The sequence below is a fragment of the Diadema antillarum genome, unplaced genomic scaffold (assembly GCF_040938485.1).
Source record: "Diadema antillarum isolate AM-2024a unplaced genomic scaffold, OU_Dant_1.0 seq00001260_RagTag, whole genome shotgun sequence".
NCBI lineage: Eukaryota > Metazoa > Echinodermata > Echinoidea > Diadematoida > Diadematidae > Diadema > Diadema antillarum.
The window spans coordinates 3,547-20,000 of NW_027272043.1; the positions used below are offsets into that span (position 1 = coordinate 3,547).

The window sequence follows — 16,454 nt, forward strand, 5'->3', positions numbered from 1 at the left end:
AAAACAAAACAGAACAAAACAAAAACAAGTGGAAGATAAATGAAACTAAGAAAACCAATCCGTCATACACTGTAAATCCATAATTCTTTCATTTGGAGATATTTTTGGGTCAGCAAAGTCAAATTGCAATAGCATTTTCATATCTTAACTTGCAAATTGACATAAATCATGTTCTTTTCCTTCTTTCCAATGCATGGCTTGAACATGTGAACTACCAGAAACTGCGCACAGGCCCGTTCTTCCAAGGTCTCGGTCTCGCGACGAGCGGGCGGACAAGCAACGCGAAAAGCTGCAGAAGAAGCTGCGAGAGCGCGAGCGGGAGCAGCGACAGCAGCAGAAGGAGGGGGCGGGCCAGAGCAGTCACTCCAGCAGTCCGCAGTCCTCGCCCCGCGGCCTGAACTCGCACGGCGGCATGGGCAGGACGTCAGAAAATGGCACCAACTCGCGGGGCGGAAACCGGAAGAAGAGGCAGAATAGTCTGAAAGCTGATGACGAAGGTAAGCCGCAAACTTTACTTCTCTGGGAGGCACCAGCTTTTCATTTTTGAAGAACATAACGTCGCTAGGGTGACATGACCTTGTATTTGAAATTTTGGTGAAAATGACTTTTTTTGATTAATGGTCAAATAATCGGTTAAGTGATGTCCTGTCCAAATCTTAATTGTCGTACCCCAAAAATGAAGCCACTACGGCATGTCCAAGGAAAGGTTAGCCTACTGTATTTGCTATAGTGCTTCGGCCGCCATGTATTTTGGCTCTCCTGAACATTTGACATTTTGTATACGAGGTCTTGTCGCCCCAGCGACGATTTAAGAGGGTGTACACATTGAAAGTCATTGTGGGATGGGATGGGGTCACTGCTCACTTTCTTTTTACCACTAAATTGATTGATGCATAAATGTTTTTTTGATCACTTGGATTATTCATTGAGCATGAAGGCAGTCGGTCTTTCTCTTTCCATCAAGTTTTGACAATACATCTTTTGTAAGCAATGTAGTTAAAGTGAGTGATGGTGATCATAGCCATAATCATCTCTTCAAAGTTGTGTATGTGTCTGCTATTGTTGTCACTGCCAGTACTTCTAGCAGTGGCAGTAGCTACAGGGATTCCAATTGTGATAATAGGTGTAATGATAAAGTCAATGACTAGGGCCTTTAACCTTCATCATCACCGTCATTCAAAGTTCCCTGGCAACTCAAGCAATTTTGCCTGTTTGATATGGATGTTTGCAAGGCAGGAATGATCAACTGAGATTTGAAGTCAGAGCATATCTTGTGTATAATATTTTTGTTTCTTTTTCCCTCTGAAGTTGGCATATTTCCTTTAATAACAATAAGTATATGTAGATACCCGTGTTTGTATGAAAGAAGACAGGGAAACTATAATCAGCTTAAGTGGACAGAAAAAGTGCAATGTTTGATGGTTGTGCCAATTCATTTGGCTCCTGTCCTATTTTGCTGTTGAGGATTATCCGGCTGAAGTCTAATTTTGCAATTTTATCTTCAAATTTTATTTTGATTTTGTTTTTTATCATGGTGCCTTTTCAATTTTGATTTGTCCTGGTCACAGGAGTCTTCTTTGTGGGGGCGATATGAAAATGTACCCATTCTTTCTCCAGTCATCAGTTCTCATCAAAATTCCATTTCCCCGTTGTATTGCACATCGGGCAGTCCTCTCGCATATTTGCATTTCCCCGCTGCCCCCGAGTAATCCCCTCACGTAGGTTTCCTTCCAGAAATCATGGTCTCCCATATGCTGTACAAGTTTATCCTGGTGTGCGCCAGTCGGTGTATGCTGGCGAGATTTCGGAGCAAAAAGAGGAGAAAATGATACCGGAGCACATCTTTACCAATTCTCCGTCTCATTCCTCATTTCATTTCGGGAGAGCGCTTAATTGACGTTCACATTAGTATGAAAGGGAGAGCAGTTGCTTGTTTTTGTTTTGTTTCATTTATGTTTCTTTTTATTCTGGTCGGCAGTTCATTTTCCATCCCGTGTATCCCTTCTCTGCAGTACCCACGGAGTCTGCGAGGACTTCCGTTTTTTCCAGGGCGCAATGGGATGCGTGCCTGGAGAGCACAAATAGAGCAGGAGATATACGTACAGTATGCAAGAGTTAATGAATGGCTTGTGTAAGAGCCTGCACTATCCTGTAGCATTAAAGCTGTGCTCAAGGAGACTATACATGTACACGGTAGCCCATCAGTAAAAGATTGCTTTCTCCTAAACCATATTCCCTTCTTTCTTTCTTTTTTTTTGCCTCTCGCTCTCTCTCTTTCTCTCTCTTCCCTTCTCCCTTTCCATATTTGATATATAACATCTAGGATTTTTTTTCATGTGACAATATGCTATAAAAGGACTAGACAGACAGAATTCCTGTCCTTTTCTATCCCCCCCCCCCCCTTGTAAATCCATGAATGACTGCATTGCTTAGAATGGGGCAGTTCAGATTTGGTTTAGCACATGTCTACAATGTAAATATACAGTAGATATAATTAGAAACAGCATAGAAAGAGAAATAAGCCCTAAGAGGAAATCCACCCCCAAAATAAATAAACTTTAAAAGAAAAAGAAAATTTTTTCCTACAGAGTGATAAAAAGTGACACAAATCGGATAAGAAATAAGGAAGATATGACATTGTGAAATTTCACATTTTTTCAGAAAACATTTCTTCACCAGTCCTTATGAATATTCAAATCAGAAAGTTGATGATGTCATGCTCTCACAATTTCTATACTCATTTCATAAACAGAAATGACAAAAATCTCATATTTCAGCTGTATAAATATAAAACTTGTCGTAAAACCACCCAAAATAAAAAAGAACAAATGTTAACTCTGATATATCTTGGTATGGGAACATGCTTTTACTTGTATTAGCGAAGAATAATAATTTTTCCAAATTTTATATAAACAAACATTTAAAATTGTGAGGGTTTGACGTAACACTCATTTGAACATTCATAAGGACTGGTCAGGAAATGTTTTCTGAATAAATGTGAGATATAAAAATGCCATATCTTCTTTATTTTTTATCTGACTTTTGTCATTTTTGTATCATCCTGTAGGGAATATTTTTCTCTTTCTCTTGAAGTTTATTTGTTTTCTGGAAGGATTTCTTCTTCAGTGTCTGGGTTTGTGATATTAAAGATTGCATTTTATCAATTCTCTGTTTTATGCGGTGGACAGAAATTGCAAGAATAAAGATTGAAAAAAAAAAACCCTGCAGAAACTGCCAGGATTCCATGTGGCCATCTTTCTCAATCACTTCTCAAATATTACACTGTATCGCTTTATGTCAAATCCTTCTTTTATAGACTTCTAGTGCAGACAAAAATATTGATATAGAGTGCTATTGAAGGTACAGATATGTTTGCGTTGTGAACCAAAAAGCTGAGAAAGTATCTGAATTAACCTGTTAGTGGAGAAAAAAGTGTCATTGAGGTCAGTTTGATGGGGAATGGTATCAGCGTGTTACATTTTTGGGTTGTTGTTTTTTTGTGTGAGGAAATATGTAGGTTGAAAGTGAAGCTTTTGTCACCACCAGCTCAGCTGTACGCAGATTGTTATTAAAATTTTCCATTTTCCACTACAACCCGACCCACAGTTTGTATATATTGCCCCCTTCAGACCGTGTCAGTGACCCGCCACCAGAATATCGCCCACACAATATGAGCAGAAGAGTTCCTTTTTCTTGGAAGTGGGAGAGAGATTAATGACTGGATGACCACATTAATTGCATGAAGCTTACATTGTACAGTGGTAGTTTGCTCCATCTATCCTAGCTTTATAGCCCATGAAAAGTATTTCATGCATTGACAGTATTAATAAAAAACAAATGATATATGTCTGGCTCACTTTAAATAGTATACATCTGTATGACAGTGGCAATTTCTTATCTTTTACGACTGCATTCATACACATTTTTGTTTCATGGGTGATTGCCTCATCATGTTTGTAGCCTAATTATGTATTTTCCTGCTGTCTTTCTAGTTTATACTTTAAGACTTGTGGATTTAAAGTTAAATTCTTCACCAGTTTTTATAAATGATGTGAAATCAGACAAAAAATGGACAAGGTTTATCACAATCAAAAGTCACTTTTTTGTTGTTGTAAGGAACAGTGATATTAGGTGCAGCCGTGGATGCACATTGAAGGAAGTGACAATGACATCACCTCAGAAGTCTACCTTTTACCTGTACATAAATTTTCACGAATTTCCTGTTATTACATGAAATCAAAATTAAGAGTATAATAGGTAGGCCCCTCACAGCATAGCTTTGTAGATGTGTGGTAACCTAGCAACAGCAACTTTGAGATGGGGAGGGGTTGTAGTTGCCTAATTATTGACCCTGCAACATTTTTTCAAATTATTTTTGTTTAATACTTATGATTTGTAAAATTTTTATGTGTTTATATTATATTTATGTGTACAAAGCAATTGAGAGATGTGAGATGCTGACATCATTGCCCCTAATTTGCATTATATGCAAATTACAATGATATTTTTATTTGATGAATACACGGGAAATTGATATTCCATCCCCTTTTCACTTTCTGTCCAATCTTCAGAAAACCTGTATGATTTGATTCATCTGCTTCTACTGTATTTTTATCAAAGTCAGTAATATCGTGGTACAGATTATACTAGTTTACAGTTTATTTGTCTTTATCTGCATTGCCATCGTTTCAGGAAGGTTCTTTGTAGTATTTGTGCTCCGTAGCTTCTCAAATCACCAAAAATTTAGGTAGTGAGTGTCACCAAAATGATGTAGACACCACTGAACTACAGAATCAAAAGAATTTTCCTTCTTAAGAGCATACAATTTACGTGTTGCATTGTAAAACTTTGCTGTGTATTGCTGCATACGAGGGTTTTCAAGTGCTTGTGTCATTGCAGAGCAGAATTTCCCGCGAGGAGAAGAAATTCTTTACCCGTTCAAGTGACGTCAGGGATGTGATCAACAGCAGAATGAAATTTGTGACCTTTTCCATCCATTTTTCAGCTGGATTAATAATCCCATTCTGACAATTGCTGGCATTCTTTGTGCCCGTGCACACCCCTCCCTCCCCCCCCCCCCCCCCCCCCCCCCAACTTCCCTTCCCCATCCACCAAGTTCCACTTGGGAAGAAAGACGATATGATATTGATGCCATAGCATTCAACGTAGTCTCCCTTTCCGTGCCAAAGAAAATTCAATTTAACCAGCAGATTTTAACTTTTTAGACGAGAATCCTTTTGGGGGTCTTTTACTTTTTTTTCTGAATCTGTTTGTAATGGGATTGGGAGTGAAGGAAGCGAGTATGTATGCATGCGTTTGTCTGTCTTTCTTTCTGTCTGTAACTTCGAGGCTGTCACAGCCGCTTTCACCGTGTCTGCAGCGATTCTTCCCGTCGGTCAGGTGGCATGACGCCTACATCAGTCGTGATGTCATGATTTCGTCACGGCGATTGAGTCAATAGGATGCACCCCCGTCTGAAATGCGTCATCCGCCGCCCGGCCGAGGAAAGGGAGCGAGGATGATAAGGGGTTGAGGGGAAACGGGAAGAGAAACCGAGGGTGGCGCGAAGAGTGCGCAAAGGAGAGAGAGAGAGGGAGGGAGTAAGGGGGAGAGATCATGCAGACGTGTGCAGGAGATGTTGTTAGGGGGACGGTGTCTGGCCTCCAAGTTTCCGCCTTGTGCTGAAACTGATAGTACACATATATGAAGGGTCAATAGTAAGGAATATATTTACAGCATGGTTTTACCATATGGCTTGTGGTTTCTCTCACACTCTGTTTTACAATCTGTGACCATCAGTCCAGATCCAGCTACCCAGGTTAACCATCTGATCCCTTCCTCAGTGTCCCCCACCCCCACCCCCTTTTTCTAGCATCTCCTACCTCTCCCACTCCTCCCTCTCAGTTCTCCCTGCCCCCTCCCTTGCATACAGCTTCCCCATCCATTCCCCCATCTGCACCAGTTACTGGCTATGTCTCAAAGGTGCTGTGTAGTTGATGGATCTATTGTCTGGTATTAATATATAGCGAGATCCCAGCTTTCACACACTTGATTGCCGCCCTCAAAAGCTGCCTGTTTGGCCAGAGATTGCAAATAGTGGTGTTGACAGCGCCCCTCCTTCCCGTACCACCACCACCATCACTACCGCTCGTGGCACTTCATCAGGCTCAAGGCTCAAGTCCATATTTGCACTGGGACATCGGGGAATGGCCATACGCATAAATTGTTTGTTTGATATGAGATTGCACGTGGGTTGATTCCATTCAGACAAAAAGGCCTTAATTGTTGGGAAAGAAATAGCCTGGAGTGCATCGTTGCCTTGGTACTGATACTATGACAGGGTAATTGCAGCTAAAATAGCAGCACAAGTAAGAAACACCCACACTTCAAGTTTTCTCCTTTTTTCCTCTAAAATCAGATGAGTGTGAGGTAAGCAACAAATGTTTCCTCACACAGTCAACTTCTATTTTAAGCTATTCCTATTTCGGACACGGAAGAAGGATTTTTTTTTTCTGTTGCAGATTTTAAGGAATTATTTCCCTGCAATATGTATTAACATTGTTCCTTTTCCTCTTCCAGGAAGTGTAGCAGCACATTTCTGCTGAACAAATTTGTTCCTTTTTTTTTTTGATGACACAAAGCCAATATTCCTTTTTGAATGCAGTTTAACACTTTAGGATCAAGTCAAATATTTGTTTGTTGTAAGAGACATCATGATAAATAAGAGTTATTTGTATCAAATTTTTAAATGCATAATGATGTATTCACCATTACGTACAACAGTATTCCTTCCCCCTTTGTCCAATCATGGCTCCCAATGTGATCTCTTGCAGGGGGGGGGGGGGATTCATTTCTACCCATGCATTTAAGAATATGACAATGTGAGGTTAATCATTGATTGGTCTGTAATGGATACCAATGTACATTCACATGGAAGATGTAGACAGTCTCATTCAAACATACATGTTTGCCCTCGCTGAAGTGTTTAGAATCTGGCAGGGAAATGAGTGATCATTATTTTCTTTTTTTTCCCCTAAGATGTGCATGGTACAGTGGACATAGCAAGACATCTATCATAAACATCACTGATTTTAATAAGTTATGTCAGTGGTTCACAAATTACACTTGGTATAATGTTTTTTGCAGAGTTGACTGTTCTGCTGTACCAGGATGGAAACCAAGTGGGCAATAACAAAATTATTGACTGGTCAATAATGTTGATGATCAAAAATGGGCAATAAAGAATACAAATTGCCCTGCTCAGGTATCAGATATAAGCTACAATGTACATAATGCTACATTTACACCACGTTATTCCTCACAGCCATGGTAGCCCTGTTTGCACAAAATGCAGTGCACCATGGGAAGGTGAGATATTCTCTCTTTCTGTTTCCCTCCGTATTTCAGTTGTTTTCGTTCCAGTCCTCACTTCAGTATTATGTAGCAATGAGATGCCGTTTTCATGCATGGCATCTGGTCAGGCTAGACTACACATATTTCCTGTTGCATCCCGCTACAGATCATGATCTTCAAGTCAAAGGAGACCTGCCTAGGTTGGCTAGGACCCACCTGAAATAGAGTAGCTACTGTAGCCATATATCCATCGTATCCCCGACCAGATATATTAAGATTCTATATTACATACTCCTGATAGGTATTGTGGCATATTCCCAAACTTATGCTAGGTGCATAGGAAGGATATGATCCAACGTGACAGCAAGCAATTATGATATCTTGTCTCAGGAGCCACATCAGCGACAGGAAAGGGGGGATTTTATGGGCTTTCCGGCCGCAACCAAGGGGAGAAAACAGTGCAGGGACAGAAGAGAAAGCTTGACATCTAATACCAGAGTGTAATGTGATAAGCTTCATCAGCTTCTGAGTGAGCGAGGATGCGAGGCAGTTTGGTTCACAAAAGTTTCATTTTCGGGAAAAATTTGGCTTGTTGACGGAGAGAGAAAAAGATATCACCAACAGCAGCGGACGACACTTGATGTCTTAATGACAGTGGATCAAATTTCGGAGGGTTCTTGTGTCTGTGCAATTCAGCCATGAAGTTTCCTGTTATAATATTCTGATTTGTATACCTCTTCATCTGTGAGTCATATGTTTAGTCTCTGCATGGTAAAGTGCGGGAGCTGTGATCCAGTAAGGTTTTCCTTTTTCAGAAACTGAGTCATCACCTGGTTGGGGTGGGGTGGGGAGAGAAGAATCATAAGTTGCCATAGCAACCATCTCATATTTGAGATTTGATATATCAGATGACTTTTACTGTAGTACAGCAGTTGAGTTACCCTCTGCTTTATCTGACAAGACTAGAAAGTGCAAGGACAATTAAAACATCATACCCCTCTTAAATTCTAAAGTAAATTTTGAAACTTTATTTGGACCTCAACTGACTGGTACGATTTCTGCAATTACATGCTTTTATTTGAGGCATCTCTAGAATTAATGCAGTTCCTTATCTCACATTTATTATGCACATGTAGTACATCAGCCATATAACTTTGAAGGGGGCGTGGTGCAGATACGGAAAGGTGCATTTCAGACCACCATGTGCACTGATACTCCATCAATACGTCTGTGTATGTGTCGTGTTTATATGTACAGTGTACATCTCAGTGGTCTGTTATGGGAAAAATTCGTGCAAAAAACGAGGGGAATATCACAGAGTTTGAAATCTTTTAAACCATCTAAGACAAGTCCAGAGTATACCTGGGCAGATGTTGGTGGGAAATGCGAGTTACAGCAAAATCAGCCTGTCCTCGATGGGAAAATGTTGTTATACCTCAAAGTTGAGAATCCAGGAGAGGGAATTGGTATTCGTGCATCCCTTGTCCCTCCTGGCCACTTGGATGGGGCATTACTGAGGGCAGTGGCTGCCCCTCCAAGGAAGCCATTCTTTGAGTCACTCCGACAGAAATACAGCTGACCCGCCGCTCAACTCCCCCTGCATGCTGAAGCTAGTCTGGTGACTGCAGACCCTTGATAGTTTCACGTCTCTTATCTGGCAGCGATGCGTGGAATTTTGAGTACCCCCCTTTTAAGTCTGTGTATTACATTTGTGCAATAGACTGGGTTGCAAACATATTCAAATTCATCTAAGGATGTTTCTTCCATCCTGACCTAATAATGAGCTACAATTCTATCAACCTGTACATGTACCTCAAAACTCTTGTCAATACATGAAATCCAGTTTGCATACATCACTTGTTGCTATGTTAGGTAAACCTTGGGCAAGCTTTTCAGGCTGTTAAGAAGAACCATTGTCTGAAAGGCATGCCTACAATTTGAGTATGTTCGTACACTGGTCTTTTGAAGTGCTGTAGAGATTATACCACCTTGATTAAATGCAAGGGGAGTGGGTGAATTTGGTTTATTGTGAGATGCATGCTGTACAATCCAATCCCTTGGCCATAAATCTTGAGAAAGATTTAGAGACGTTGAGTAAATAAAGCTAAAGAACACACCTGGTTATGCATTGGATGCCAAACTTGATACATTGTAGGTAGACTTGACGTTGAGTAGACAGTCACTGATCCTTTTGATGTTGGCCCAGTGGCGATCTATGCAAGATATGAATGTAATGTCTGGAGTCCTGACTTTCCCAGCCTGGTGTTCAGACATTGATGTCACTGCCCCCATTCCTGTTTTTATATGCTAACACTTCAGTCATACCTATCAGAATATACCATTTCACTAGTTCTCATGCATCAAGAAATGAAGATTAAGTACCTTTGTAAATAAATTTTGGTAGACTAGAATTACTTTAAATCTAATTGTTGACTTGCATCTTGAAAAAAAAAAGAGTCATAATCAGTTTTGATTTAATTCTGAAAGTGGTTTTATTGCAGCTGTTGACTTACAGCATGAAAAGGTGAATTTTGTTGATAATCAGTTTAGAATTCAATTCTGAAAGTGATTTTAATGTAAATGTTTACTTGCAGAAAGAAATAGAATTCTTTTCCGTAATCAATTTAGAATTAAATTCTTAAAGTGACTTTAATGCGTACAATTGTATATCTTTGGAACCCTCTGTGTCTTTGTCACATGATTCAGAAATGAAAATAAATAAAGTTTTACTTAAAAAAAGGGGGAAAATGCACGAGATATGAAGGAAATTATGGTGAAGAGTCTGCAACTTTCCTTCGTTTGCTATTAGTGTGGGTCTATCAAATAGAGTTGTTTTAGCCATTGGAACAATTTTTATTTTGACTGAATAAGTGTGAAGAAGTGTGCAGAATATCATCATCTCAAGTTTAAGAGTCAAAACATGGTGTGTTTTGAAACACTGAAGTATCCAAAGCCTCACATTGTCTTAAAAGAACTTAACACTGATCAATATTAGCTAGTGTTATGACAATCGATGCCGTGGAGCAGGTAGTGCAAATATTAATGTCTAATCTCTCGTTACTTAGCGGCGGGCTCCTTCCTGAAAACAAAGACGATGGCCGGGTTGTGTTTGTCACAGTAATGGTCTTCACAGTTTGTTGGCCAGGAAATGTCATGTGATGCTCATAGGCTGTCATTGATTGATGGACGTACCAGTTCAGACGTTGGCACGCTCAAGTTTTTTATGGCGTCTTTGTGCTGTCATTGTATCATTGTCGTCATGTTCAGTCTGGTCTCCATAGTGCTAACACTCCCACATTGGCCAAATATAAAATTCTGCCATGAAAGTATTTACAATATTTAATGATGTTAGTACTTTTGCAGATGAACCCATCCCACCTGTCTTGTTAAGAAAATATCAGACTTAAATTCTATATTTATATATAATATTCAAAGTCAGCTTCTTGTTTTACAAAGAGAAATGAATGGTTGTGGTGATATCGTGTATGATATTTTGCTTTGGTTTGTTTTATTTCTTGTTAATTTTTGGGGTTTTGCCATTTCAATGTGCACGTCAAGTCGTGTTGCGACATTTTCGTTTGCTATGTGCTTCGCTTTGGCATGAATCAATATAGATCAGCCATTCTTTATTAGCACGAGTGTATCATATCAATTTAGCATCTCAGAATGTCGTGATTGAACCTCGCATAGGATCATGACGCTTTTCATGCTTAGCGTTACACAATGGGAATGAATACATGTATGCTGCAGAGACTGCAGCCACTTCATGCTCAGCATTTTAACCTTATAGTGTGAGCAGTCAAGCCTCGTAACTATAAAGGGAGGGGGTGGATGGGAATGATATTTGCTGCTTGAGGGAATACACTTCAAGCAGCAATCGTTGGCCAAGCAGTTTATTTTTAGAGAATTCAGTAATATCATCTCACTCTCTCCCGATGGCTTGGGGCAATTGTTCGTTGAACATTCATTCATTTCCCACGCAAACATCCGCCTTTTTTCTTTTTCCCCCGGCTGCAAATTGTGAGACAGAGAAACGTGTAAGTACTAAATCAAATTTGCACACTATTGGCCACTGTAAAGATTGCTAATAGATAACCTTAAAGACAACTCTCCCAACCCACCCCACCCCAGCATATGGATACAAACAGGTTGTTGAGATGAAAGCATGTGGAAGAAAAGGAAAAACGTTTGAAGGGGAGAAGAGGAATGGGAGAAAGCTGATTAATTACAGGTCTCAAAGCACCTAGATTGTTGCTCTCAAGGTGGAGATATTGTAGCCATTATCGTCATCGTGGTTGTTAGGTGAATTACTTTTCGTAGCTGTGGACAGGCTATATTTAACAAAAACTCACAGAATCAAGAGTGAGATCTCGACGAGACAATCGAGGTTGCTGCTTAGCAGTAGTTTGAGGTAAAGTGAGACCTATGGGAGTTTAGCATTCAGGAGAGATTTCAGCTAATTGTCTGTAGTGACTGAAAAGGCAGTCGAGTATTCTTGATATAATATAAGCTTGCGCACTCTTATTTGTGTTCAAAGCAATTTGAAAATGTTTTTGTATATATTTCCAGTTGCATTATAGTGTTAGGTATCAATTGATAATATTTTGCAAGTTTGAAATTATGTCAAAAGATGCTGCATCTTAAATTGCCATAACTTTCTCATTTAACATTCAATTTTTGAGGAAACATCTGTTATTCTATCGGATTTAAATTCACTCCATTCTGCAATGCCAACTGTAAGAACATGGCATGAAATTCTGCTTTTATATTTAAAAAAAAGTGAAAGAAAAAAAGCTGTTACACTGGAAGAACATTTTTGTGAGGGGTGAATGTCAGAGAAAGACAAGTATACTTGAGGGACTTTTCTACTCTGGGCTTGCCCACTCCATGTCAGTGGTAAGAGGATTGGTGGAGCCAGGGAGGGCAACTGTCGTGTTGGTTGCCTTTTGAGAAGCGACAAGTAGGCGAGTGAGGAAGTATTTGTAAGTACCTCAATGGGTGGAATACTTCCTATTGGTTGCATTTGTCCTTTGCCAACTATATCTGTGGCATTGGCAGAGATTTGGCTTGTGCATTTTTTTTTTCTTTTTTTTTTTGATAAATCCATGCTGTTCCTGTATTCATGAAATGTTCACAGATAATCCATTTCATAGGCTTGTATCAGACTTGTCCTTTCCTAAAAATAAAAAAAGAAGAAGAAGAAAAAAAAAAGATCACCCTGTACTATGCATACAGTATTTCATGTTTGCTGAATGTCATTGACATTGATGAGACATCTTCCCCCCGAGAAAACTGTTAACACTGAATTAATGAAGGATGTGAAGTTACGTTCCATCCGCCAACAGAAATAATGCTTTTTGTGCAAAAACTATGTTCACACTGTATTCATAAAGTGTCCGAAGCATTTTGTGTGCCCTTGGTATAGATTAGACTTTTTCACCTTGTGAAAGCCCTTATGTAGCTATTTCAACTTGGCTGTTATAGGTTGTTCCTCAGCAAAAGTGCTGCATGTGCTTGTGCATCCCCCTTTTTTCTGTGTGGTTTGTTTACATCTGGCACAGAGTGCGAAGTTCCAACACTGCAGCAACAATGTAAGACGCCCGAGTGAGTGTACTGACGCAGAAGGTGCACCAGATGTGATGAACAATAGCGATGATATTTCAATGTACGATCAGGGTTCAATGTGGAGTTCAAGTCGGCATAGGGCCGCTGCTCACCGAACGACAGCTCAAAGAGGGCGCCGTATAAAGACCCACTCCCCTAACCATGACCCTTGTAAAATGCAAACACCTCGTGTCCCTCCCTCACGATGATATCATCTGAAGTGGAAAGCTGCGGACATTGACTCGGACATTTTTGCTTCTGGGATAGAACAAACAAGAGGAGAGATCTGCAGCATGATGGGCTTTATTTGGGTCCAGAGGAATGCCAAAGTTGTGAACTGGGTCACAGTCTACTTCCAAGGGCGACTTTCATGGGTTGTCATTTCATTCTCACTTCATGCACCGTGCTCCGTTAAAGAGTCCTAGATTTGGTCCATTGATGGGAATGAGTACAGACTATTTTTCGGAAGCTCTCGGAGTGAAATTTCACATATTTCAGTTCTTTTCTCCTAATGTATGACAGTGTCCATGAATGAAGAAGTTGCAAAAGTGACGTGAAAGGACTTAATTTTTTACTGACAAAGAAGAGTAGAGAGGGAGAGAGAGAAAAAAAGAGAAGTACAACTGTAGAACACTAAAGATCTGGCAGTCTGTCCACTGGGTTCACTCATTGTACAAGCAACAATCATTCAACTTTGTATTTCTTTCAGTCTTTTATTTTTTTTGGAGCCTTCGGCAAATTTCTGGCACTTGTTGCTTTACTTCATATCCCTGGTGTGTGTGTGTGGGGGGGGGGGGGGGACCACATACACAAACTCACACACAAAAACAAAACAATGGACCATGTTTCACTATGTAAATCATTGTAAAGAAGAGAGGGTATCAAGTAATCATTGTATAACAATTTTCTTTAGATATGACATCTGTAGATCAATGTTTGACTGTTGAGGGCTTGAAAATATAATGCAAAAATTTTTTTAACCTTTTATAGTTTGTTTAGTGTGATACCTGTTTTTCACTTTGTGCAATTTGTTCAGTTTCACAAGACTTCCTCACGACCATTTTGCCCTCACTCTTTTTCGCCTAAGAGTTTACATGGATTTTTTTTTTTTTTTTTTGTATCATCAAGTTTTTTTCTCTCTTTTTTTTTTGTTTCGTTGGAATGGACAAAATAATGAGAAGGCTATTATTTGGTAGATTATTGAGCTGTGGACCAGTTCACATTTCTGTAAATGTAGCCAGCAATCCATCTTGTTTTCCTTTCTGTTCTCTGTGGAAAACAATTTACAGAGTATCATTTTACATTTCTGCGCGGAAAGGATGCTTACAAGAGTCTTGTTTGGGACATTTCATGGAGAAAACAGGTCAGAGAAATCAGAACAGAAGCCCCAAATTCCATGTCACCTTGATGCTACCTTGAAGATTGAATACCTCAAACGAACAGACTTCATAAACCCACCATATAAACCTAATTTCTATCCACCTCAGACGGATGTACAATGTATATTTTGTATGTGGGGCATGGTGCATTTCCATGCTGCATGACCTTGTAATGAACACCCAAAACATTTCAGATGTGTGCATTCGGATTAGGTTGAGGCTTTTATGGGCATGCAAGTACACAGCAAACAACCTCATGCATGTGTGTTGAAGTTCAAAAGGAAAGCCAATCAATGGAATGGATTATATTCTCGGCTGCAGTGTATGGGAAATGAACTGTTTTGGCTGGGGCTTGAGTCTTTATGATGGATCACTGCAGGACTTGCAAACTTGTCTGTTGACAGTGTGGAAATAAACCTTGCAGATTGGCTGTAAGAAAAAAAAAGGAGGGTAGGAAGAAGATAAGGAAAAGAAGAAGAAGAAGAAGAAGAAGCAGATTGACGAGGAGGAGGATGAATGGAAGAGGAGGAATAGGAGGAAGAAGATAAAGGAAAGGAGGAGGAGAAGAATGAGGCAGATCGGGAAGAAGGATGATGGTTGGAAGAGGAGGAGCACAAGGAAGAGAGAGGAGGAGGAGGAGGCAGATTAAAAAGGAGGAGATGGAAGAGGAAGATGAAGAAGAGAAGAAAAAGGAGAAGATAAGGATTAGGAAGGAGGGTGATTTAAAATGGAAGGGATGGAGCAAGAGGAAAAAGAGGAAAAGAAGGAGGAGGCAGATTGGGAAGGAGGATGATGGTGGAAGGGGAGGAGCAGGAAGAAGGAGAGTGGTAAAAGAAAGAAAAAAGAGGAGAAGAAGGAGGCAGATTAGAAAGGATGATGATGGAAGAGGAAAATGAAGAAGAGAAGAAAAAGGAGAAGATGTATATTAGGAAGGAGGGTGATTTAAAGTGGAAGGGATAGAGCAAGAGGAAAAAGAGGAAAAGAAGGAGGAGGCAGATTGGGAAGGAGGATGATGGGTGGAAGGGGAGGAGCAGGAAAAAGGAGAATGGTAAAAGAAAGAAAAAAGAGAAGAAGGAGGCAGATTGGGAAGGAGGATGATGGTGGAAGGGGATGAGCAGGAGGATGAAAAGGGATAAGAGGAAGAAGAAAAGAGGCAGGGGAGGAAGAAACAGATGGTACTTAACCTGGATGGATAGAACATCCAACATTGCAAGTGGATTCAGTGCAAAGTTGTTGCGAGAGGCAGACATGTCAAAAGCTTCATTCAAGAGATTATCAGACTCCAAGTTCTTGCATAATGGTGGCCTACAAAGTAGCCATTTTCATACTCATATTTCTGTGTGGAGGAAGTAGCTCCTCTTTGGTTTACGGTTCTCATTTCACTGAAATGACGTTATGACGTACAGTGTTTGAGACAACTTCTTCGCATATACACTGAAATTCATCTGAGTGATGGTTTGGGCATTGCTGCTGATGCTAAATACACATTCATAATGTCTTCGTTTGGGCATGAATGGTATTGAATCAATTTGTATTGTAACTTTGCAAGGCTTATTCTTAGCACACTGCAAGCTATTGAGACTGTCAGATGCACAGACCTCATCAGCACAGTGCACAGAGCTTTCCCAAAACGTTGATTTTGCTCAAGAGTGAGACTCATGCATTTTTTTCATAATGATCTTCCGCATGATTATCACAAACCAGGGCCCATAGCCTCAACGTTCTCATTCCAGTGAAATATTTTTAGGTGATCCCTGTGTGGTGTATGGCAATAGGAAAGACGTCTAAGAGTGTCTTACATCGGAAATTAACTCGGGTAGTACACGATGTAGTTCTCTCAGCTCATTGTCTCATGTACAATGTAACACTTCAGCATGGGCCATTTGCAGATTTGAAAATACAAAAGTATTATCTTTTCATTCACTTATTTTTGTGGAAGTAATTGTGACAAGTTCTGTTTAGATATTTACATATTTTCATTGGGTGAATATCAAAAGTGCTATATTTTTCATAGTTAATTTAATTCAGAACAAGCATTGTAAAAAATTTCCATATGAGACAGTGCTTATAAAATCTGTTTTTTGCTATTCATTCATTTACCATGTTTTTGTGTCAGTG

The 16,454-nt window shown here is 39.8% G+C and overlaps 1 protein-coding gene across 1 annotated transcript in view; it reads left to right on the forward strand.

Annotated features, from left to right (window-relative positions):
• The first annotated feature begins 201 nt into the window (after positions 1-201).
• The window catches only part of LOC139745375 (fibronectin type-III domain-containing protein 3A-like), a 117,072-nt gene continuing 100,819 nt past the window's right edge, over positions 202-16,454 (forward strand). Inside the window, exon 1 of the mRNA XM_071655769.1 lies at positions 202-497. Within this exon, the coding sequence (XP_071511870.1) occupies positions 413-497 (85 nt within the window). The 5' untranslated portion in view covers positions 202-412. The remainder of the gene's footprint in view (positions 498-16,454) is intronic.